At 37.8% G+C, this 25,171-nt stretch overlaps 1 protein-coding gene across 2 annotated transcripts in view; it reads left to right on the plus strand.

Moving 5' to 3' along the window:
• The window catches only part of Atp11b (ATPase, class VI, type 11B), a 110,671-nt gene that overhangs the window by 59,052 nt on the left and 26,448 nt on the right, over window positions 1–25,171 (plus strand). For both annotated transcript variants that reach the window (XM_013033060.1, XM_013033061.1), the window contains exons 13-21: window positions 747–989; window positions 1,582–1,757; window positions 2,717–2,785; window positions 7,500–7,573; window positions 7,654–7,757; window positions 10,887–11,068; window positions 13,205–13,408; window positions 16,914–17,067; window positions 19,260–19,362. In XM_013033060.1, the coding sequence (XP_012888514.1) occupies window positions 747–989; window positions 1,582–1,757; window positions 2,717–2,785; window positions 7,500–7,573; window positions 7,654–7,757; window positions 10,887–11,068; window positions 13,205–13,408; window positions 16,914–17,067; window positions 19,260–19,362 (1,309 nt within the window). The remainder of the gene's footprint in view (window positions 1–746; window positions 990–1,581; window positions 1,758–2,716; window positions 2,786–7,499; window positions 7,574–7,653; window positions 7,758–10,886; window positions 11,069–13,204; window positions 13,409–16,913; window positions 17,068–19,259; window positions 19,363–25,171) is intronic.

Genomic DNA, 25,171 nt, shown 5'->3' on the forward strand with positions numbered 1-25,171 from the left:
GATAAATAATTAAATTTGACTAATAAAATAATCTTATCTGCCTTTCAAAATATGTTCCTTTCTTTTTAATACCTTTTTCACTATTTATTGACCTAGTTTTGAATTCCTTCTATTTTGGACAATACCTCTTCCTCTTTTGGTGTTGATGATATTTTTGTTCTCACTGCTAGCCACAGTGCCATTTCTCCTGGCCCTTTCATTTTCTAGGTTGTTAAATATTCCTTTCACTCTTACTTTCATGATAATTTTTACCTTTTTTTGTTGTTGTTGTTGGTCATGGGGCCTGAACTCTAGGCCTAGGCGCTGTCCCTCCGCTCTTCAGCTCAAGGCTAGCATTCTACCACTTGAGCCACAGCGCCACTTCCAGCTTTTTCTGCTTATGTGGTACTGAGGAATTGAACTCAGGGCCTCATGTATGTGAGGCAAGTACTCTACCACTGAGTCACCTTCCCAGCCCCACTTTCATGATAATTCTTGAATGATAATACAAATGAAATTCTTATGCCACATTTTCAGTCACCTCTAGGAATGAACATGTATCTAATGAAGCTATAAACTTCAAAAGTATCTGTATTTTGTGTTGTCTTGCTTTGTTTCCTTGACATTTATGTGGTTTAATTATAAGAATCCCCTTATTGGTACATTGATGTTAATAGGCCAATTAGACTTCAAGTGACAGAGGACAAAGTTTTGTTGTTCATGATTAGACTATGAACACAGTTTTCTTTTGTTTTCTTCTTCTCTAGGTGGACTATGTGTTCACGGATAAAACTGGAACACTGACAGAAAATGAAATGCAGTTTCGGGAATGTTCAATTAATGGCATGAAATACCAAGAAATTAATGGTAGATTGGTACCTGAAGGACCAACACCAGACTCTTCAGAAGGAAACTTATCTTATCTGAGTAGTTCATCCCATCTTAACAACTTATCCCATCTTACAGCTAGTTCCTCTTTTAGGACCAGTCCTGACAACGAAACTGAACTAGTAAGCAACTTCCAGTTAATAAATAAGGGTTTCATATGAATTAACTCTCTTTAATATATGATAGATTGGGTTGTAAGGGCCAGATACCTGTCAGTGGAGTAGAATTAAGTATACTACTTGAAATGTAAATCTTTGACTCAATACTACAAAATATCAACATTGGTATTTTTGTCTTTAAATATTTAGCTTCGGGTATTTTTTTTGGGGGGGGCAATCTGGGACTTGTACTCTGGGGTTGGGCTCTGTCCCTCAGCTCTTCAGCTCAGGGCTAGTGTTCTACCACTTGAGCCACAGAGCCATTTCTGGTTTTCTGAGTGGTTTACTGGAGATAAGAGTCTCATGGACTTTCCTGCCAGAGCTGACTTTGAACTGTTATCCTCAGATCTCCTGAGTAACTAGGATTATAGGCATGAGCCACCATAGCCCAACTAACTTCAGGTATTTTAAATTACTAAACTGGACACTGGCTCAAGCCTATAATTTTAGCTACTGGGAAGAAATCAGAGAATATAGTTTGAGGCCAGCCAGACAGGGGGTGAGTAGGAAGAGGTTTTTCACAACACTTCATATCAACAAATGGGTGTTTCCACAGATTAAAGAACATGATCTCTTCTTTAAAGCAGTCAGTCTCTGCCACACTGTACAGATCAGCAATGTTCAACCTGATGGCATTGGTGATGGTCCTTGGCAATCCAACCTGGCACCCCCCCAGTTGGAATACTATGCATCTTCACCAGATGAAAAGGCTCTAGTGGAGGCTGCTGCAAGGTAATGTCATTTGATTTTCCAGTACTCAAAAAGCACATTCAAATTTTTTAACAAATCAGTTTGGGGTTTAAAAAAAATTCTTTAAACATCTGATTAGTATGAAATCTGTTTAATAGAATTTACAAGAAGTACTTGTACTTCTCTTGTCTTGACCTATTCTAAATCTTCAGTTTTTTAAAATAATAATCATTCACAAGTCAGATGTGGTTATCCACATCTATAATCCCAGCTACTTGGGAGGTGTAATAAGATAATCATGGTCTGAGGCTGGGCCTGGCATAAGCATGAGACCCTGCCAAATTAAAACTAAAAGAGCTAGAGCATAGCTCAAGTGCTAGAGTGCTTGCTTGGAAAGTGTAAGATCTTCAGTTCAAACTCTAGTAATGCCAAAATAATCATAATAATTATTGAGAGGATATATTTTTTTATTTTTGATCATCATGGAGCTTAAACTCTGGGCCTGGGTGCTGTCCCTGGGCTCTTTAGCTCAAGGCTAGCGCTCTACCACTTGAGCCACAACACTCATTTCCAGCTTTTTCTGTGTATGTGGTACTGAGGAATGGAACCCAGGGCCTCATGCATGCAAGGTAAGCACTCTTAACCACTGAGCCACCTTGCCAGCCCAAGAGAGGAATTATTTTTAAATACATTTTAAACTTTGATTTAAAATATCTTCATTGAAGTTAAGTTACAGTTGGCATGTTGTTTTGTTTTATTTTATGTTGCTACTGAGGCTTGAACTCAGGACTTGGGTACTGTCTCTGAGTTTTTTCATTTAAGGCTGGCATTCTACCACTTAAGCCATACCTCTATTTCCAGTTTTTTGTCATTAATTGAAGATAAGAATCTGAAAGACTTTCTGCCAAGGTTGGCTTCAACCCCAGTTCTCAGATCTCAGCCTCCTAAATGGCTTATGTTACAACCATGAGTTCCCAGCTAATTGTTCTTTTAATTTCTAGAATTGGCATTGTCTTTATTGGCAATTCTGAAGAAACTATGGAAGTTAAAATACTTGGAAAACTAGAACGGTAAGTTTTTGTCATATTTTGTGATATTATCTGTAAGGTCCACCCTGGGAAGGTGGAGCAGACTCCTCCTCTTGGTTAAGTCCTGTGTCACCAATACCTGACACACTTGGAGACAATCATCCCACCCCCAAGGTCACATCCAAATCCAGTGTGGCCACACCTTCCACCCCTGGCCTTGATAAGTCATGGCCAGGCTGTGGCTTGATCCTTTTTTTATTCCTGCTGCTTGGGCTTCCAACTTGACCTGAGGTGGCCTGCAAACAAACCTTTTCCGTTGCCTGAATACCACGTGCTTCTCTCTTTCCCCGGCTGTCAATTTAGTTTACCAAACAGTATCTAAATAGTATAATACAATTCAGGAATTTACAAACTATGGCTCACAAACTAGAGACCTCCAATTTCTTTTTGTGCATCCATAAGCTATGTTATGCTTGGAAAGAGTTTCAAAAAGGAAAATCCAGCAGAGACCTTGTAGGTCCCCAATTGCCTGAAACACTTATCTTTTTACTTGTTTTGTTTAGATGAGTATACATTACTAGTATAAGGGGAAAATTCCATAGATGTGTACATGTACTTGAACAAGTTCACAACCTCTTTTATATTCCCTAAATATCTCTGCTTCCTCCCTCTCGTTATCAAAAAATATTTACTAGGTTTCACTATGCTATATTCATCTATGTGTAAAGTACAGTGATCCTCCTCACCCATGTACCTTCTCCTTTCTCCTCCTCTAACACATGACTGAAGCCTGCTGATTCTGGGTAGAAAAGCACAAGCCACTTCAGATCTACTGAAGCTCAGACCTTTACATTGTCCTGATTTGCTTGTGTTCCCTTCCACCTGTCAGTAATTGTTCATCTCCAGAAGTCAGACCATAAGTGGTCTATGAACCAAGAAAGGTTTATTGGCGGGGAAAGGGGGCTGGCAAGACTCCTTCTCACAAGGGAGGAATGAGAAGAAGCACCGGCTATTGTCTGGGGTGACCTATATAACCTAGGAAGTTTAGGAGAGGCTAGAAGGGGCTAGGAGGTGGAGACCCTGGTGTGGACATGTGGGCCAGGGGCTTCATCATGGCGGACTAGGATTTATGGCTGCTGTCCAAATAATAGATAAGCGTCCTGTAACTGCCCAGACCTGAAGGTCACTCTAAGGGGCTCTTGTTGCCTTATATGGTGGTAGATTCTCCAGAGAAGTGCCATCCCAAGGTAAAGGGGGCTGGAAGTTGATTAGTTACTGCCTTTACTACATGGGCCTAGTGTTGCCTAGGAAGGGAGCATGCTAAGCTGTGGAGAAGGGAAGGAGCGGACTAAGCTATGGCAAGGGACTCATTTCACTAACACTCTGTCTAATCAGTCTCCTTTTTATTATTATTATTATTGGCATCACCATTTTTAGTCTAGATTTCACACATGAACAAAAACATGCCATATTTGACTTTTTAACTTGGCTTTTATTTGGCTTTTTAACTTGTCTTACTTGTCTCAACATGTCTATCTGCCTCATTACAGAAAACTTTTTGCAGACCTTTGTTTTAGAATGATGTCCATATTAACCAGGTGTGGTAATATATGCCTGTAATCCCAACTATAAGAGAGGTAGAGTAAAGAGGATTATGGTTTGAGATGGGCCTAGACAAAAATGGAGTTACTATCAAAAACAAACTTAAAAGAGCTGGACCCTGAGTCTCATGCCTCTAATCCTAGCTACTCAGAAGGCTGAGATCTGAGGATCTTGATTCTAAGCCAGCAAAAAGCCAGAAGTGGGGCTGGGAAGGTGGCTCAGTGGTAGAGTGCTTGCCTTGCATGCCTGAGGCCTTGAGTTCGATTCCTCAGCACCACATAAGCAAAAAATAAAAAGCCAGAAGTGGCGCTGTGGCTCAAGTGGTAGAGCACTAGCCTTGAGCTGAAGAGCTGAGGGACAGCGCCCAGGCCCAGAGTTCAGGCCCACAACTGGACCAAAATAAAACAAACAAACAAAAAAAGCCAGAAGTGGCATTTTGCCTCAAATGGTAAATCACCGCCTCAAACAAAATCAGTGCCCAGGCTCTGAGTTTGAGCCCTAATACTGGCACTTTGCATGTACACAAGTGAACACACACAAACACAAACACAATTAAAGTTCACAGGGCTGAGGGCATGGGTGCAGTGGTAGAGTGCTTGCCTAGCAAGTATAAAATGCTCAAGTTCAAATCTCAGTACTATCCAAAAATAATGCCAATATTATATTGTATCTCATCATATTTATCACAGTGTTGTGTTCTAAATTCTTGATCTGTGTTGTATTTTACTTCCTAAATTTATTTCTCCTTATTTTTGAACATTCTTGAGTTTAGTTTTCTTATATTACTCACTGAATAAAGAAAAATTTTTTATCCTGTTTTTTGTTCTCTTGTTCTGTTTTATTTTGTTTTTGCAGCACTAGGAATTGAATCCGTTCATGCTAGACTTGTGCTTTACCATTAAGCTATACCCCAATCCAATTTTCCTTATGTTTTCTATGAATTTGGGTTTTTTGTTTGTTTGTTTTGTTGGTCGCCGAACTTGAACTCTGGGCCTGGGCACTGTCTCTCAGCTCTTCAGCTCAAGGTGAGTGCTCTACCACTTGAGCCACAGCGCCCACTTCTGGCTTTTTCTGTGTATGTGATGCTGAGGAATTGAAACCAGGGCCTCATGCATGCCAGGCAAGCACTAATCCACTGAGCTACCTTCCCAGCCCAGAATTTATGCTTAAACCTTAAGGAATAGAGGTCTGTTTCCTATATTTCCACTCTGATTAATTAGTCCATACCTACTGTATACACCTTCTAAGGCTTATCAATTACAAACAGATTTTAATTCCAGCTATACTTTTCATGCTAAGTAGGGGCCATTCTTTGACTGCTTTACTGTGGGTGACTCTGAGCGAGCTCATTTTATCAATTTACACACCATCATTCAATGATGGGATTTTTTGTTTGTTTGTTTTGTCAGTCATGGGGCTTAAACTCAGCCTGGGCACTGTTCTTCAGCTCTTCATCTCAAGGTTAGCACTCTCACTTGAGCCACAGCATCACTTCCGCTTTTCTGATGGTTTATTGGAGATAAGAGTCTTGAACCAGGATCTTCAGATCTCAGCCTCCTCAGTGGCTAGAATTACAGGAGTGAGCCACTGGCGCCCTGTTCAATGTGGTATTTTTCTTTAAGACATGAAAAGTATTGTATAAAAGTCTGTGGCTTACTTCACTTAATATAATTTTTTCCAAGTCTTTCCATTTCCTAACAAATGGGGCAATGTCATCCTTTCTGATGGAGGCATAGAATTCCATTGTGTAGATATACCACATTTTCTTGATCCATTCATCTACTGAGGGACATCTTCGTTGGTTCCATATCTTAGCTATGGTAAATAATGCTGCAATAAACATAGTTGTGCTGGTAGCTTTAGTATGGTCTTGTTTGTGATCATTTGGGTAAATGCCCAAAAGTGGGATGGCTGGGTCATAGGGGAGCTCTATGTGGAGTCTTTTGAGGAACCTCCATACTACTGGTTTCCCTTATTTGCAATTACTAGTATATGTCAGAGACAAGCAGAAACAGTCAGATAACTTGATGTTAAGTGAAAGATTCAAATGTTTTTTCTTTCTTGAGATTGTTTCTAACATATTTATAAGATGATTTCTTTGTTGCTTTGTATGTCCCTCCCCCACTGTATAACCCGTTTTCACTGTATTTGATGTTGGTATAATTTGTGGAGGGGAAGGGAAAAAACAAATTGTTTAAATAGGGATGTAGGTGGACCCATTGCAACAATGAGATGTACAAGACCATTATGTCGAAAAACGAACTTTACAACTTTGGCGGGGGTAAGGGAGAAGATGGAAAGGGAAAACAAAGAAGGAGGCAACAATGCTTGATAAGAAATGTACTCATTACCTTGCCCATGTAATTGTAACCCCTCTGTATGGTATTTTCACAATAAAAAAAAAAGATTCTGTGGAAGGTTTTTGAAGCCATGTTTCTTTCACCTATCCATACAAATGCTTTTTCAGCCCTTTGGAGAAGCCTTTGTGTGCCCCTCTTTCTATACACACCAAGGTTCAGACATAGTGCTGTAATGTATGTATGCTGCATTAGTTGGATATGTTAAAGTGGTTGAGAATCACTTATCTTTTTTATTTACTGAACCATGTAGTTGGGCAGACTTGGGTTCCAGTCCTTGTTCTGCTGTTCACGCTTATTTAACTTTAGTTACTTAATCTTTATAATAGCCTCATTTTTCACTGAAGTTAAATGATAAGAAGGCATGTAAAGCCTGTCATTCGGTAATGACTCTAAGTCAGTTTCTTTTGTTTCTGTCAAGTATTCCTGTTAATGATACATAACCCATCCTTATGAAAATGTAGTTGATATTAATGTTACTTATTTATTTATTTGGTGCTGGGCCTGGGGCTTGAACTCAGGTCCTGGGCACTGTCCCTTAGCTGCTTTTGCTCAAGGCTAGCACTCTACCACTGGAGCCACAGCACTACATCCAGCTTTTTCTGTGTATATGATACTGTGTAATTAAATGCAAGGCTTCATTCGTGCTAAGGAAGCATTACCACTAAGCCACCTTCCCAGCCCCAATGTTTTATTTTAAATTAACATCTTTTACTCTTTCCAAATATTCATATATTATTCCATTCACATATTTGCACATTTTTTAAAAGATAAGATTTTTGTCTTCTTTTCTTTAGGTACAAATTGCTCCATATTCTGGAATTTGATTCAGATCGTAGGAGAATGAGTGTAATTGTTCAGGCACCTTCAGGTAACCAATCTAAATTTTCATGATTGTTTATTTACTTAATAGTAAGAGATTGAGCTTTGTTTTTTTTCCTCTCCTTTCAGGGGAGAAGCTTTTATTTGCTAAAGGAGCTGAATCGTCAGTTCTCCCTAAATGTGTAGGCGGAGAAATAGAAAAAACTAGAATTCATGTAGATGAATTTGCTTTGGTGAGTACAAACTTCTGTTATTTAAAAACTCGAAAGGTATTTTTGAATGATTTTGGAATTTATTTTTAAGTTACTTATCCAAGTTATTAGAATTTTGTAATTATGTTTTATTATGTGTTGGCTCACATTCTTTATATACAAACCAATTTTTAATCTGCTAAAATGTCATATTTTTATACCTCTTAAAACGGGCGCTTTTGGTTGCAAGTACAACCCCAACTATGCTGTTTAAAAAAAAGAGGCTGGGGTATAGCTCTGAAATGGAAGGCTAGTTGAGTGGCTGAAGTGGTAGTACCTGCTAAGCAAGTATAAGGCCCTGAGTTCAAATCCCAGTAACATCAAAATAAATGAAATAATAACAACTCTAATAAAAAATCTCTGAAAGGTAATATATGAAGCTAAAGGCCTATAATTATGTTTATAAGCTTTTTTTTGTCTACCATGTATTTTCTTTAGAGAGAGAAAGGGAAGAGAAGGGTAGGAAAGAAAGAATTTTTCCAGGCTTGGTGCATGCCTGCAGCTACACCTACTACAAAGACTGAGACCAAAGGATCCAAGAATTCAGTAATAGCGAAAGCAGTGTAGTAAGAGCTTTCCTTAAAATAAATCAGTAAATAAATTAAAAAAAGGTTGTATATATGGCTCAGTTCAAGGCCCTTGATTCACTGAAGAGGACCTAATAAAATAGTATTATAGAATTGTACTTGGTGAGAAGTTTGGCAGTTTCTCAAAAAATAAGCATAATTACTATATGACCTAGTGATTCTACTCCTAGGTAAATACCAAAAAGATATGAAAACATGCCAGGCAGTGGTGGCTCACACCTGTAATCCTAGCTACTCAGGAGGCTGAGATCTAAGAATTATGATTCAAAGCTAGCCCAGGCAGTAAATTCTGTGAGACTCCTACTCCTATCTCCAATTAGCCACCAGAAAACTGGAAGTGGATCTGTGGCTCAGGGTAGTAGAGTACTAGCCTTGAGTAAAAGAGCTCAGGAACAATGCCCAGGCCCTGAGTTCAAGCCACATGAACGACCCCCCCACTCCCCCCAAAAAAGAATTGAAAACATCCACACAAAAGATCTTAACATGTGCATGTTCATAAGCATTGTTTGTAATAGACACAAATGGAAAAAACCCAGATGACTGATCAATAGGTAGACAAAATGTAATATACCCATATAATGGATTATTACCAAGACACTAAAAGGAATGAAGTATTGATACATGCTACATACAACACAGATGAACCCTGAAAAGATCTGTAAAAGAAGCCAGTCACAAAAAGCCACATATGACATTTATATGAAATGTCCAGGATAGGCAGATGGGAGAAAGACAAAACAGATTAGTGGTTGCCAGGAGCTAATGGATATGTATTCCTTTGGGGAGTGATGAAATACTCTGGAATTAGTAAGCAGTGATGATTGAACAACTCTGAATATAGTTTAAAACATGGAATTAATAAATTCAATAAAATGGTGAATTTTGTGGAATGTTAATTATATTTTTATTAAAAAGAGAATGTAGGGGTATCTTACAAGAACAAAGAGCAATAATTCACTCTCCCTTCTTACCTATCCCTTTTACTAGTTTATAATTATTATCTTCCATTGTTTATGAATGTTGACGATGTAGTTCATCTCCCCATTATAATACTTGTGAGAGCAGAGACATTGTTGAACTTTACCACTGTATTAATATCCAGAACAGTACTAACACATAGCTGATGCTTAATAAGCATTTATTGTAGAATAAATTAATTTATATATTGAGAACTAATGGCTCATAACTATTTTTAGAAAATATTTTTGTCTATTGGGTTTTAAAGTACTGTCTTAAAAAAAACAGTACTATCATATATTTTTCTAACTACTCTCAGTTCCACTGTCAGAACATTTATTGTGTATTTTTCAAAAAAATACATGGTAGACAGAAAGCATATATACATAGTTATAAGCCTTTAGCTTCATATACTGCCTTTCAGAGTTTTTTTTATTAGTATTGTTATTATTTCATTCATTTTGATGTTACTGATATTTGAATTTAGGGCCTTACACTTACTTGGCAGGTGCACTACCACTTCAGCCACTCAACCAGTCCTTCATTTCAGAGATTTTTTTTTTTAAATGAGCAGAAAGAATCACATAATCAGACATGGCCCTACATTTCAGTAGTTCTAGTTTACTGAAGATTTTTTTAAATTTTTAATTGTTATTATAGAGATGATGTACGAAGAGGTTACATAAGTCAGGTAAAGAGTACATTTTTTTCAACAATGTCACCCTTCCCTCTTTCTCTCCCAGTTTTTCCCTCCCAGAAGATATATTATTTAAAATAAACCTCATTTGATAGATCCAGGCAATAGAGCTTGTTTGATAATGAACAAGGCTGATGTATTTGAAATGACAAATTTGGTCATAGGATGAAATGTATGAAGCAGGTAAAAGTGGATTGTTTTTGGCAGGGGGAGGTTGGTACTGGGGCTTGAACTCAAGGTCTTTTATTCTGTCTTAGCTTTTTTGCTTAAAACTGGCATTCTACCTCTTGTGCACTGCTTCCTGTTTTGTGCTAGTTAATTAGAGATGAGCCTCACAGATTTTGCTGTGAGGGCTATCTGTGAACCATGATATTCAGATCTCAGCTGCCTGAGTAGCTAGGATTACAGGCATGAGCCACTGTAGGATTTTGAGTTAAAATAGGAACCTGAAGCTGTCTCCCTTGACATTCTTTTTTTTTTGGTCTGGTCATGGGGCCTGAACTCTGGGCCTGGGTGCTGTCCCTCAGCTCTTCAGCTCAAGGCTAGCGCTCTACCATTTGAACCACAGCGCCACTTCCATTTTTTTTCTTTTTTGCTTATGTGGTGGTGAGGAATTGAACCCAGGTCTTCATGCATGCAAGGCAAGCACTCTACCACTGAGCCACCTTCCCAGTCCCTTCCTTTGACATTCTTAAACTTTGCATTTTCATGTAATAGTTTTAAAATATAAAAAAGGTAATCTTTATGGTCTTCCTAGGCTCTAATATTGAATGCCAGGTCTTCAGTTTATTTCAGTAACCTTTTTGTTTTTCTTTCATTAGTTAATTTGTACTGAGTTTTTTTTTTGCCTTTAATATTTTTTAACCTTAGAAAGGGCTACGAACTCTGTGTGTAGCCTATAGACAGTTTACACCTAAAGAATATGAAGAAATAGACAAACGACTATTTGAAGCCAGGACTGCCTTGCAACAACGGGAAGAGAAATTGGCAGACGTCTTCCAGTTCATAGAGAAAGATCTGATGCTACTGGGAGCTACAGCAGTGGAAGACAGGTAAGACTCAGATCAGTTAGTATTGTTTCTTCCTCATTAGAAATTTTTTTCTGAAGCAGCCTTCCTTTTTTTGTGTGTGCCAGTCCTGGGGCTTGTACTTAATGCCTGAGTATTATCCTTGAGTTTTCTTGCTCAAGATTAGTGCTCTACCACTTGAGTCACAGCTTCACTTCTGGCTTTCTGATGATTGATTAGAAATAAAAGTCTCCAACTTTTTCTGCTCAGACTGGCTTCAAACTGAGATACTCACCTCCTGAGTATCAAGGATTACAAGTGTGAGCCTTTGGCACCTGGCTAGAACCAACCTTCTTAAAGAGTGAAACCATATTTTTCATAGACCTAATCTGTATCTTCTCAAATATTTCAAATATAGAAATCCACTTACTACTTAAATAGAATATGTGACTAGTGGCAGAATGAATAGAGAGAATGATGATCGAACATTATTATATCCAGAAAAAGAAGAAATTGGATCCATTTGCATCTTGGCTTTATGTATCACCATGGTCATTGTGTCTTTTTTGTTTTGTTTTGCTTTATTTTAACATATCTTTTCTTAACAAGTGTTTCTAGTGTATGAAATAAATTATTAGCTTTCTATGATATTTAAAATCAAAAAGTGTTTCTAGTGTATGAAATAAATTATTAACTTTCTATGATATTTAAAATCAAAATAGAGAATTAAAGCATTAGTTTTTTCTAGTTAATGTATACTGTTTTGTTTTAACCAGACATTGAAGTAGATGAAGGAAAACAATTATCTGTGATTCTTCTGAAAATTTAGACTCTTGAAATTTTAGACTATTCCTCAGTCCATTAATTCTCCAGCCTCATGTTTCTACCTTATGTTTCAGTAGTTCCACCAGCTATAGTTCTCTGCACACCAGCTACATGTTCCTTGTTAAAGCCATGCCTTGTGGATGATTCTTTCTATTTATCTTTAGATACCTATTCCTAAAGTATAGCTCAGATATTAATCCCACTCCAGTAAGATCTTTACTGATAGGATTAAATATTACCTTTGTGAAATTTCTGTGTTTTATAGGTAATTGTATCTAATTGTATCAATACCTTTGTTGTACTGTCTTGTAATTATGAATTCTTTGCAGCCCATATAGTTTGTCTTGGTTGCCCAGTAATTATCTCAATGCTTTTCTTGAATTAAGTTGAATCTTATGAATTAAGTTGATTTCTACAATTTTTATCATTATGTATGTTTTCTTCTACCCCCTAGATACAAGGATGTTTACATACTTTTTTTAATCTACATTTTCATTTTCTTATTTTCTTGAAATTTCTCAGAATCTTTTGAAGTTATATGGTATATAGCCTTCTTTTTTCCACAGTCTGATTTTTTTTTAGCTGCTAGTAATTTGAGAAACTTTCTTATAGATAGGTACATACATATACAGATCTCATTTTGACTTGAAATTAAAGACTTCCTAGAGACTTCAGGTATAGCCCAGCATCATAGTGCTTTTTTAGTATGCATGAGGCCCTGGGTCCAGTCTCTAACTGATAGAGACAGAGATGGAAGAAGAAGGAAGAAAGGGAACCAGGGCAAGATAGGGGATGGTAGGGGAGGGTATAAGATTGGAGAAGAAGTAGAGAGATCTTATTTAAATGGTTTATGAAGACCACCTAGTTATTTTGGTCTTAAATTAATTTTAGCCAGGCACCAGTGGTTCACATCTGTAATATTAGCTACTCAAGGGACCAAGATGTGAATATTGCAGTTCAAAGCTAACCTGGACAGGAAAGTCTGTAAGACTCTTAACTCCAATTAATCACAGAAAAAAACCAGAAGTAGATCTGTAGCTTAATTAGTATTGCTTAGCTCAGGATCAGCACCCAGGCCCAGAGTTTAAGCCCTAGGACTGGCCAAAAAAAAAAAATCAATTTTGAAGATAAACTCTTGAAACACAAAGTTGTATATTTTAATTGGTTGATTTTATATAAATCAGGTTATCACTAATCAGTTTGTTAGTTCTTTCTTAGAGGGTTTCAATTTCAGGTAAATTGATATATTGTAACATTCCCAAGTCTAGTGCAGACTTTACCTATTCTCTTTAGTTTATACTAAACATATAGGAGAAAAGTGTTTTCTTTAACTAGTTTTGTTTATTGTATTTTCAGACTGCAAGATAAAGTTCGAGAAACTATTGAAGCATTGAGAATGGCTGGTATCAAAGTGTGGGTACTTACTGGAGATAAACATGAAACAGCTGTTAGTGTGAGCTTATCCTGTGGACATTTTCACAGAACCATGAACATCCTTGAACTGATAAACCAGAAATCAGACAATGAATGTGCCGAACAATTGAGGCAGCTGGCCAGAAGGTAAGGCTGTAGGTTTATGGATCATACAATCCAGGAATTAAGTAACCATAATACCAGGTCAGATATAACCCATTGCCACTGACTGTTAGTCCATTATCTAAAAATCACTTTACATTTGATGATGGATGAAAAATAATCCAAAGAAGAATGTTTCATGGCTACATACAATTTAGATTTCAGTGTCTGTGAAGTTTGATTAGAACACAACCACATAAATTTATCACTACAGCATGAACTGAGTTTTGGCAGCAGAGACCTGAAGTCCTCTCTCAGCACTTCATACTGTTGTTTGGTATTCTACAAGTCATACAGTTATACTCCATAATGTTCTGAGTGTCCCATGTTAGGACATTTTGTTATTTTATATTGTCAATGTGTAGCTGTCATGACAAAATAAGAAAAGAAAAATGGGCTTTAATGGCATAATTGTAAGGCCTAGTGGAGTATGGATTTTTTTTGGGGGGGGGGGTCTGGTCGTGGGGCCTGAACTCTGGGCCTGGGCGCTGTCCCTCAGCTCTTCAGCTCAAGGCTAGCGCTCTACCACTTGAGCCACAGCGCCACTTCCGGCTTTTTTCTTTTTGCTTATGTGGTGCTGAGGAATCGAACCCAGGGCCTCGAGCATGCAAGGCAAGCGCTCTACCACTGAGCCACCTTCCCAGCCCCATGGATTATTATTTTTTTTAATTACATGGTAAAGCGTATTTTTAATGCAGTGAGATGTCAGCTATATGACCTATTTGAAGCAACATTGTCAAAGATGAATCCTAAAAATCTTATGATACAGTTCTGTGGTATTAAAACATAAATACATTATAGTTTAGCAGTCATATTAATGGGATCTAGTTCACATAGGATGTAGGTATGGGGAAGACAGAGAAGTAAACACTGTTATAGACCTATGAAGTAAATGGTAACTCAGGGAGCAACAGAAGCAGTAGAGCATAGGACATCGGAGACCAGCAACATCAGGAAGAGCTCTGGATGAACTCTGAGAGACGAACTGTTAGCTGGGAAGTGACATCAGGAAGCAAAGCGGACAGCAGATGCAAAGTCCTGGAGCTGAGAGATGGGAATATTTAAGGAACTTACCATAAAGTATAACTGGATAATGGAGATAAATGGGAGAATATGGGGGAACAGTGACATAAACTAGAGACGAGCCCCTGCTGCCTACTGTTTGCTAGAATGGTAGGCAAGTGCTCTGCTGCTTGAGCTATGCTTTCAATGTTTTTAGCTGTAGGCTTTTTGCATGGGGTAGCCTGGGACCTCAGTCTTATTTAAGCCTCCAAGGTATGACTTTCATGCCTGACTTACTTCTTGAGATGGGGTCTACTAACATTTGCTGGCCTCAAATTGTTAGTTCTTCCCAATCTGCTTGTCTCTCCAAGGAGCTAGAATTACAAGCATGAGCTACCAGGTCTGGCCTCCACATATTTTAAATATCCCATAGATGGTGAGAGCATATTGGTATTTTATGAAGACTACTCAAAGGAAAATCAGATAATGTGCCATGGGAGAGTCCTGAGGAAAGCAGTCTGATCTGTCCCACTATTGGGGGAGAGGAAGGGGGGGTCTGGTCGTGGGGCCTGTACTCTGGGCCTGGGCACTGTCCCTCAGCTCTTCAGCTCAAGGCTAGCACGCTACCACTTGAGCCATAGCACCACTTCCGGCTTTTTTTTTCTGCTTATGTGGTGCTGAGGAATCGAACCCAGGGCCTCAGGCATGCAAGGCAAGCGCTCTGTCACTGAGCCATCTTCCCAGCCCCTGATCTGTCCCACTATTGGTAACTATTCCCTTTGAGGCACACTGCTTAGATAGTACTCAAATCAGGCTCAAGGCATTGACAGTAGCACAGATTCTAAGTAGGTAAGAAGCCAGTCAGTGTGGATGTTGATTTCAGATCCTGCAGGTTAAGGAAGAGAAAGATGTTTTGGAGTTTTCATGGTGCAAAGTGAATGGTTTATTACGTGTATTAAGTTACAGTGCGACACAGTAGTTAGACATATAATGAAAGTCATCCTGCAGCTTATAAAAGGGTTTTATGTTACAAGACTAAGTCTTAATCAGTGTATCTTCAGCTTTTCTAGCTTGTTGCTCACCTAGTAGTCTTCTTCTCATTTTAAAATGGAGTAACCTATAAATTGATGGTACTTTTTGTGGTGTGTATGTAACACAGGACTACTTTGAAGACTGCCTTTCAAAAATCTTTATACTACTTCCTTCATCAAGAAAGTCTTATTATTAAGGGGTCACTGGGGAAACAGTTGAGCAAAATTGTCCACTTAATGATATAATTACTTAATTTACTAACAACAGTTTGCCCAGCTGCCAGTAAGCAGGCAACACTTTGAATAGCCCTTATTTTAATTATATGGCCACAAATAGGGGTTATTCAGGTTTGACCATAATATCTGATGTTACATCCACTATAGGGCAATCTTTTAACATCAGTTATCTAGCTTATAGATTTTTCTGAATAATCTTGATTTCATATATTCTTAAGATTAGAATTTGTAAACATATATATGTGTGTGTATATATATATATAATTTTATTTTTGTCTGTCATGGGGCTTGAACTCTGGGCTTGGGTGCTGTCCCTCAGCTCTTCAGCTCAAGGCGAGCACTGAACGGCTTGAACCACAGCACCACTTCCGGTTTTCTAGTGCTTTATTGGAGTTAAGAGTCTCACGGACTTTCCTGCCCAGGCTGGTTTTGAACCACGATCCTCAGATCTCAACCTCCTGAGTAGCTAGGATTATAGGTGTGAACCACCAGCGCCCGGCTAAATATATATATTTTTATTGTAAAGATACTACTGTACAGAGGGGTTACAGTTACATGAGCAAGGTAATGAGTCCATTATCTATCAAACATTGTTACCCCCTCCTTTGTTTTTCCCCTACCATCCCTTTCCTCCCCATCTTCCCAACTCTTCCCTTCCCCCCTGCAAAGTTGTAAAGTTCATTTTCAACATAGTGTCTTGTACATAAGATTAGAATTTAATTAACTGAATAATAATGTTTCTTTTTCTGTTCTTATAATCTTAGATTATGTTACAATTCACATTGTAGAAAATACAGTTGCTATTTCTATGTAACACTTCGTTGTAAAATTCAGTATCCTGTGTTTTACTCATCCTATAGTGACTCTTGGTTCTGTTTAATCTTACCTTTAGGTAGTACAACTGAGTTTTTCCATTTTGAACTGTCCGTCCTTTAATAGTACTATTCTATGAATGTGAATAAAATGACTTACAAGCTGGGCATGGTAGAACAACCTGTAATTTCATCTACTCTTGAAGCAAAGGCAGGAGGATTGTGAGTTTGAGGGTAGCCCATACATAGTGAGACAAGCAAAATGGACTGGGGGTGTGGCTTCAGTGGTAGAGTACTTGCTGAGCATGAAGGAGACCATCAGCTCAATCCTGTTACTAGAGATAGAGATGGGAGTGGAGTAGGGTCTTACAGAGGATATGATTATTTTAATTATTTTTTCTTCTTTAGAATCACTGAGGATCATGTGATTCAGCATGGACTGGTAGTGGATGGGACCAGCTTATCTCTTGCACTCAGGGAACATGAAAAATTATTTATGGAAGTCTGCAGAAATTGTTCAGCTGTATTGTGCTGTCGTATGGCACCCCTGCAGAAAGCAAAAGTATGTATATATTGTAAGAAAGGCCACAGACATTTAGTTCTAAAATTATTCTTTAAAAGCCAGGCACTGGTGGCTCACACCTATAATCCTAGCTACTCGGGAGGCTGAGATGTGAGGATCGTGGTTTGAAGCCAGCCTGTGCAGAGAAGTTTCCATGAGACTCTTCACAAAACTACTCAAAAAAGCCAAAAATGGCACTATGGCTCTAGTGGTAGAGCACTAGTCTTAAGCACAAAGAAGCTGAGGGACAGTGCCCAAGCCCTGAGTTCACATAGATAGATAGATAGATAGATAGATAGATAGATAGATAGATAGATAGATAGATAGACAGACAGACAGACAGACAGACAGACAGACAGACAGACAGACAGACAGACATATATTCTTTAAAGTATGTTCTTTAAATACCTTACATAGTTCTATTTGGTGTTACTCAGTGTATGAATCTTATTAGGGAATTGTCTTTTGGGAATTGTCACCTATGTACATTATACTCTGGAATGCTCAGAAAAAATACTGAAGTTTCAAATACTCATATTCCAGAAAGTCTCTGTTTGGTAGCAGCTGAAACAACTTGAACTTTGATAATTATCCAAATTAGTTACTTAGCTAGTGAAGGATCTTAGGAGACTTGAATTACAGAAACGTTAGGTGGTTCTGTTGATCCCTGCTTATTCTTAGAGGTAGCTATTCAGTTTTTACTAGGGGCCTATTTAAGGCCCCTAGTAAAAAGTTGAAAACAAAATCAGGTACTGGTGGCTCACACCTGTAATTAATCTCAGCTGCTCAGAAGGCTGAGATCTGAGGATCACAGTTTGAAACCAGCCTAGGCAGGAAAATTAGACTTTTATCTCCAGTTAACCACCAAAAGTTGGAAGTGGAACTATATCTAAAGTGGCAGGTGCTAGCTTTGTGCAAAAAAGCTTAGGGACAGTGCTCAGGTCCTGAGTTCAAGCCCCAGGACTGGTACCAAAAAAGTTGAAAGCCATTTAATTTGTAATGTGAGGCTGTTTACAGGAAGTTTAAATTTCAAAAACCTATTATGCAAATGAGAGCTTATTCAAATTATATGTCATTCTGTATTTGGAATTTGAGATCTTAAGCTGTATCTTTCACAAATATTCTTGGCACTATACATCTAAGTGCTGATTGTTACACATATATAAATCTAATAAAGTAGCCACTTAATTTTTTTAAGTTTTAGGAAATTTGGTTATGATGACTACATTATAATTTGTATCCTAGCCTATCCAGACCAAAACTGGAGATAAAGAAAGCTAATTCCTGTGTTGTATATAAAATTACATTCAGAGTGCTAACTAGCCTTGAGCAAAAAAGCTAAAGGACAATGCCGAGGCCCTGAGTTCAAGCCCCAGAACTAGCACAAAAAAAAAAAAGAAGGACGGAGAGAGAATGTAAACATTCAAGAGTTTCAGAGAAAGCTGTTTGGACTTCATTGAATTTCATACTTTTTTGGGGGGGGTATTTTGTTTTGTTTTTTGTTTATGTGGCACTGAGGAATCAAACCCAGGGCTTCATGAATGCTAGGCAAGCATTCTACTACTAAGCCACATTCCCAGCCCTTTTTTGTTTTTTTGGTATTTGTCCTGATGCTTAAGCTCAGGGCCTAAGCACTATCCCAGAGCTTTTTTTGCTCAAAGCTTCACTTCTGGCTTTTTTGGTAGTTATTCAGAAGTAAGAGTCTCATTGACTTTTCTGCTCCAGCTGACTTGGAACTGCAATTCTTAGATCTGTCTCTTTAGTAGTTAGGATTACAGGTGTGAGCCACTAGCTTTTTTTTTAACTTTAGGTTTTGTTCATTATCAGGCAAAACACTTGGTATCCCTTCTATCAGAAAGTTTTGTAAACCTAAAATTTTATCCAAAGTTCACTAGGTGCATTCTTTTTTTCACAATAATTTACTAATTGTTTGATTTTTTAAAATAGTCTTTATAATTCAAACCTAGTACTGCATTTTTATGATATTTCTGAAAAGTATTCCTAAAACTCTTTTTTTTTCCTAAAACTCTTAATGTAGGTTACTGTCTGAAAAATACTTCAATGCTTATTATTATCTTAATTGTATTAAATATTTTATTACTGTTCTTACTATAGAGTTACTTCAGATAAATAACACACAGGTAAAAGAAAATTGAAATTTTATCATAAAGAATTTATTATGTGTCTTTCAGGTAATAAGACTGATAAAAATCTCACCTGAGAAACCAATTACATTGGCTGTTGGCGATGGTGCTAATGATGTAAGCATGATACAAGAAGCACACGTTGGCATAGGTGATTCAACTTTCCCCAAATTTTTTTTAATATTTTATTTTATTTGTGAACATACTGTACAGAGGGGTTACAATTACATGGGCAGGATAATGCATACATTTCTTACCAAGCATTGCAGCCTCCTCCTTTGTTTACCCTTCACATCCCTTCCCAGCCTTCCCCCTCCCCTCCCACTTTCCCCAAATTTTAAAGTTGCTATAATTTATTTGATGGTTTTGATTTTTGCTTCCATAGATTAAAGTGAAATACTGAACGTATGAATGAAAACTAAATTCAGCATGGTACTATATAATAGGATGTCCCCATTAGAATCCTATTCTTAAGCCCACTATTGAGGATTTTTAGTTGCTAAATTTTGGAGAAAATAAATGCTTCATTAGTAAATATTATCTTTGCCCATTTTCCCTCTTTATTTTTATGTCATTTTATATCTTACAAAGTACTTTCATACATTATTTTACCCTTTTTAAACTCTTAAGTTTATGATTTATATAGATTATATTTAAATTTATATAGCTTTTTATGGTTTTAAAGTCTTGTTTTAGAATTACTCTTACTACTTTATGAAACTAGAGATTCTAAAGTTCATTTAAAGACAAGAAACTAGACAAAACGATAATTAAAACATGAAATGTTGGGCTGGGAAGATGGCTCAGTGGTAGAGTGCTTGCCTTGCATGCCTAAGGCCCTGGGTTCGATTCCTCAGCACCACATAAGCAAAATAAAAAAAAAAAAAACATGAAATGTTGGCCAACCAGGCACATTGACACAATTTTATAATCCTACTGGGAAGATTACAGTTCAAGGTCAGACCAGGCAAAAAATGTGAGATTCCCTATCTCAATCAATACTCAGCTTATACCTATTATCCTGTATGGGAAACATCTATAGGTAAATTACAGTCTAGGCTGGCCTAGACAAAAGCATATTAAGAAAAATAATGAAAGCACAAAGGGCTAGAGACATGGCCCAAGTGTTAAAGTACAAGCACAAAGCCCTGAGTTTTAACCCCCGTACTTCCAAAAAATAAAATGATATCTCATTTTTCTGGTTTTAATAACCTTTCTTCAGATTTTTCTACTTTTGAAACTTCAATTAAAATACTATTATTCTATTTAATAATGATTTACTCACTAGTTCCTACTTTAACATACTTTGGCCTCTCTTCCTTTATTGTTTTATTTTACAAATACAAAGCAAGAGAAAGGCATAGGTTTGGATTTTTCACTAAAGGGTAAAAATTTTGAATGAGAAGACCTGCTAGCCCATCTTTTTAATACCCTGTCTTAAAAAACAAACAAGAAGCCAGGTGCTGGTGGCTCACGCCTGTAATCCTAGCTACTCAGGAGGCTGAGATCTGAGGATCGCCGTTCAAAGCCAGCCCGGGCAGGAAAGACTGTGAGACTCCTATCTCCAATAAACCACCAGAAAACCGGAAGTGGCGCTGTAGCTCAAGTGCTAGAGCGCTCACCTTGAGCTGAAGAGCTGAGGGACAGCACTCAGGCCCAGAGTTCAAGCCCCACGACCGACAAAAAAACAAACAAACAAACAAAAAATACCCTGTCTTGAGTAACTGTCAAGCCTGATGTGGCCATTTATCTCCCAAATCAGTTCCTGTGTGAGATCATTGCTATTCATTTTGAATTTTTAATTTCCTTTCTACTTTGTATACAGTTGCCTTTTAAACAGTCCATAACAGTTTGATTGCTCCCTATCTCATATACTAAGCAAACAAAAAGTTTATTTAGTGCCAGGTGATGTATGATCCTAGCTACTCGAGAGGCTGAGATTGGGCAATCAGAGTTCAAATTCTGACTGGGCAAGTCTCCAAGTCTTCTTTCCAAGTATCCATCTTAACCAATAAAAGATGAGCATGTGCCTGCTACATCCCAGGGTAAATAAAGAAGGATTACAATCCAGAAGGCCTGGGCAAGAATACAAGATGCTATTTTTTTAAATAACAAAGGAAATGGTTCAAGTAAAGAAACAAATTATTCAGTAAACAATTTTGATAAAACTAGGTATTTTTTAAGTTGAGTTCCTTTACAATAGAAAAATTGATTCTAGATGGATTAAAATTTTAAATAATTTATAAAGACACTGAACAGTACTGAAGAAAATTCAATAAATAATTCTGATGTTGGAGTTGTATGAAGATCTTTTACAGACATCATACCAAAGCAGAGAATTGTAGTTAGCTATATGGAAAAGACTAGTATATATGGCAGAGATACAAACTCCCAAAATCAAAAAATGTTTAAACAGACTAGTAAAGAATACCTATATAATAGATAAGAAAGTCTCAATATTCCCAAATGTGAAGTCTTAATAAATTAACAAGGATAAGAAAGACACTCCAGGAGAAATAGGTATAATGATACAAACCCTTTATTTTCACAAAATGAGAACTAAAATGAATAAATACTATGTATATATATATATATTTAAAAAGTATTCAGTCTCTTTCACCATCAAAGAAATGAAAGTTAAAATTATCTGTCAGATTGGAAACAGTTATGAAGATTAATAAGCCTAGAGTTGGCAAAGATATATGTTGACAGATGAATATGTACAGTGTTCAGTAAACTTGCAATTCATTCCTTCATTAGTATGCATGACAAAATCTTAACTGTGTGTCTAATGACCTAATTACATGCTCAGGAATTTCTTATAAGAAAGTAACATGTTAGTCAGCTCTGGTGGCTCACGTCTATAATCCTAATTATTTAGGAGACTGAGCTCTAATGACTACAGATGGAAGCTAGCCCAGGCAGGAAAGTCCATGAGACTCTTCATCTCCAATTAACCACCCAAAAGCCAGAATTGGAGCTTTGATTCGGGTGGTAGATTTGAGTAGTAGAGCCTTGAGCAAAAAAAGCTAATGGACAGTACCCAGGTCCTGGGTTAAGCTCCAGGATTAGCACCAGAAAGAGGGGGGGATGGGGAGAAGGAAGGAAGGAAGGGAAAAGAACATATTGTTAGAGATGTATAGTATCACTGGGCATCTATATTATAACTTGAGCATCTCAATTCCATGAGTCGCATAGTGCTGACCTGTCTCCAAAAAAAGAAAGAAAAGGCTAAGTACTGATAGTTCATGCCTACAATCCCAGCTACTTAGGAGGCTGAGAACTATAGGATTGAGGTTTGGAGCCAGCTCAGCTAGAAAAGTCTTTGAGACTCCATCTCTAATTAGCCAGTAAAACGCCTGACTGGAGGTGTGGCCCAAGTAGTAGAGAGCAAGTGGTAGAGAGCAAGCTTCAGTGAAAAAGCCAGGCAAGGACACAAGTCCCTGAGCTCAAGCCCTAGTATCCTGGCGCACGCACACACACACACACACACACACACACACAGAAACACACACACACACAAAGAAATGAGATATGAGGTATTGGAATTCTAGGGGAGCCTAACAGAGTAGAGTTTACCCAGCATATCAATACCTCTGGGACCATAGAAGAACAAAGTGATGCTCTGAGCCATTGACTAAGCCAGCAGATATGATTCCAGAATGGAAGTTAATAGAATAAAAGGTCAAGAAAAGAGAAAGAGTAAAAGAGTGTGGGGGGAGGAAGGAGGAAAGGAAAAAGGAAAGAGAAGAGGGAAAAGGAAGTGGTAGTATAAAAATGGAGAGGGATGGAAGTAGGGAGGGAAAATAACTATATACATTGTCCATATATTTACACATTTTATATAGTACTTGTTATTTTTTTATAATATGCCAAATGAATGTCTAAATAATAGATTGAAAACTTTTTTCTTTAGGCATTATAAATATAGATGATTTTTCTTTCTTTTTTTTGTCAGTCATGGAGCTTGAACTCTGGGCCTGGGTGCTGTCCCTCAGCTCTTCAGCTCAAGGCAAGCGCTCTACCACTTGAGCTACAGAGCCTCTTCTGGTTTTCTGGTGGTTTATTGGAGACAAGAGTCTCATGGTCTTTCCTGCCCGGGCTGGCTTTGAGCCATGATCCTCAGATCTCAGCCTCCTGAGTAGCTAGGATTACAGGTGTGAGCCACCAGCACCCGGCTAGATGATTTTTCCATTTACAATTGTATCCATTTACAATAACTTGAACTTTCTATGACAAAAAGTCTTATTAAAAAATAATTTTTAGGGGCTGCGAAGTTGGCTCAGTAGTAGAGCGCTTGCCTTGCATGCCTGAGGCCCTGGGTTCGATTCCTCAGCACCACATTAGCAAAAAGAAAAAAGCCAGAAGTGGTTCTGTGGCTCAAGTGGTAGAGCGCTAGCCTTGAGCTGAAGAGCTGAGGGACAGCACCCAAGCCCAGAGTTCAGGCCCCACGACCGGACCCAAAAAAAATAATAATAATAATTTTTAAAGTTTCAGTTTAAACAAAAAAGGCAATAATTCCTTTTGCTCTTTTGAAACATTTAAATATTATAACCTAAATAAAGCTTATATTTTCCAGAGAAAATGATACACTGATTTTAGATTGTACATTTTTCTTTTTGAAAGTTTACTTCAAATTTACATTTTTTTGTTTGTGTGTTTGTTTTTGTCGGTCATGGGCCTGAACTCTGGGCCTGGGTGCTGTCCCTTAGCTCAAGGCTAGTGCTCTACCACTTGAGCCACAGCACCACTTCTGGCTTTTCTGCTTATGTGGTGCTGAGAAATCAAACCCAGGGCCTCATGCATGCAAGGCAAGCACTCTACTACTAAGTCACCTTCCCAGTCCTCAAATTTATGTTTTTTATTATTAAAAAGCACAATTTAGCCAGGCTCCAGTGGTTCACACCTGTCCTAGCCACTCAGTTAGCTGAGCTCTGAGGATCATGGTTCAAAGTCAGCCTGGGCAGGAAAGTCCATGAGACTCTTATCTCCAATTAACCACCAGAAAACCAGAAGTGGCACTGTGGCTCAAGTGGTAGAGCACTCGCCTTGAGCTTAAGAGCTGAGGGACACACCCAGGCCCAGAGTTCAAGCCCCACAACTAAACCCCCCCCCCAAAAGGCACAATTTGGCTAAAACACCAAAGTTTTAAAACAGTTAAACATGCTTATATTTTGTTAGTTTCAAATTACTTGAATTCAGTATTTTTCTATCAGTAGGAAATAATGAGTTTAAAGCTAACTAACTTCTGTTTATTACCCAGTGTTTTTTGCTTATTAGTCCAATAATTGTTGCTTCTGCCAGCTCCTAAATTTTCAGTATTATCATTTTTTAAATTTTTATTTATCTGTGCCAGTACTAGTGTTTGAACTGAGGGCCTGAGTGACGTCTCTTAGCTTTTTTACTCAAAACTGGCACCCTACCACTTGAGCCACATCTCCACTTCTAGGTTTTTTGTAATGAATTTGGTGATAAAAGTCTCACAGACTTTACTACCTGTGCTGGCTTTGAGTTGCAGTCCTCAGATATCAGCTTCTTAAGTACCTAAGATTATGTGTGTCAATTCAATATTATATTTATTTATTCTAATTCTCTAAAGGTCTGATGTGTGTCTGGCATAGATTTTAGCTTTGTAGTAAACATTTAACTAGAACAACCTTTTGATAGCTGCTAGATATATTTTAAGACTTAATTTTTCCAAATTGGGTGCCAGTGACTCATGCTTATAATCCTAGCTGAGTAGCTAGGAGGCTGAGATCTGAGGATCAAGCTTTTTTTTAAATTTATTTATTTTTATTGTGAAAATACCATACAGAGGGGTTACAATTACATGGGCAAGGTAATGAGTACATTTCTTATCAAGCATTGTTGCCTCTGAGGATCAAGCTTTGAAGCCAGCTTGAGCAGGAAAGTCCATGAGACTCTTTATCTATAGTTAACCACCAAAAAGCCAGAAGTGA

Source organism: Dipodomys ordii, unplaced genomic scaffold (assembly GCF_000151885.1).
Source record: "Dipodomys ordii isolate 6190 unplaced genomic scaffold, Dord_2.0 Scaffold162, whole genome shotgun sequence".
NCBI lineage: Eukaryota > Metazoa > Chordata > Mammalia > Rodentia > Heteromyidae > Dipodomys > Dipodomys ordii.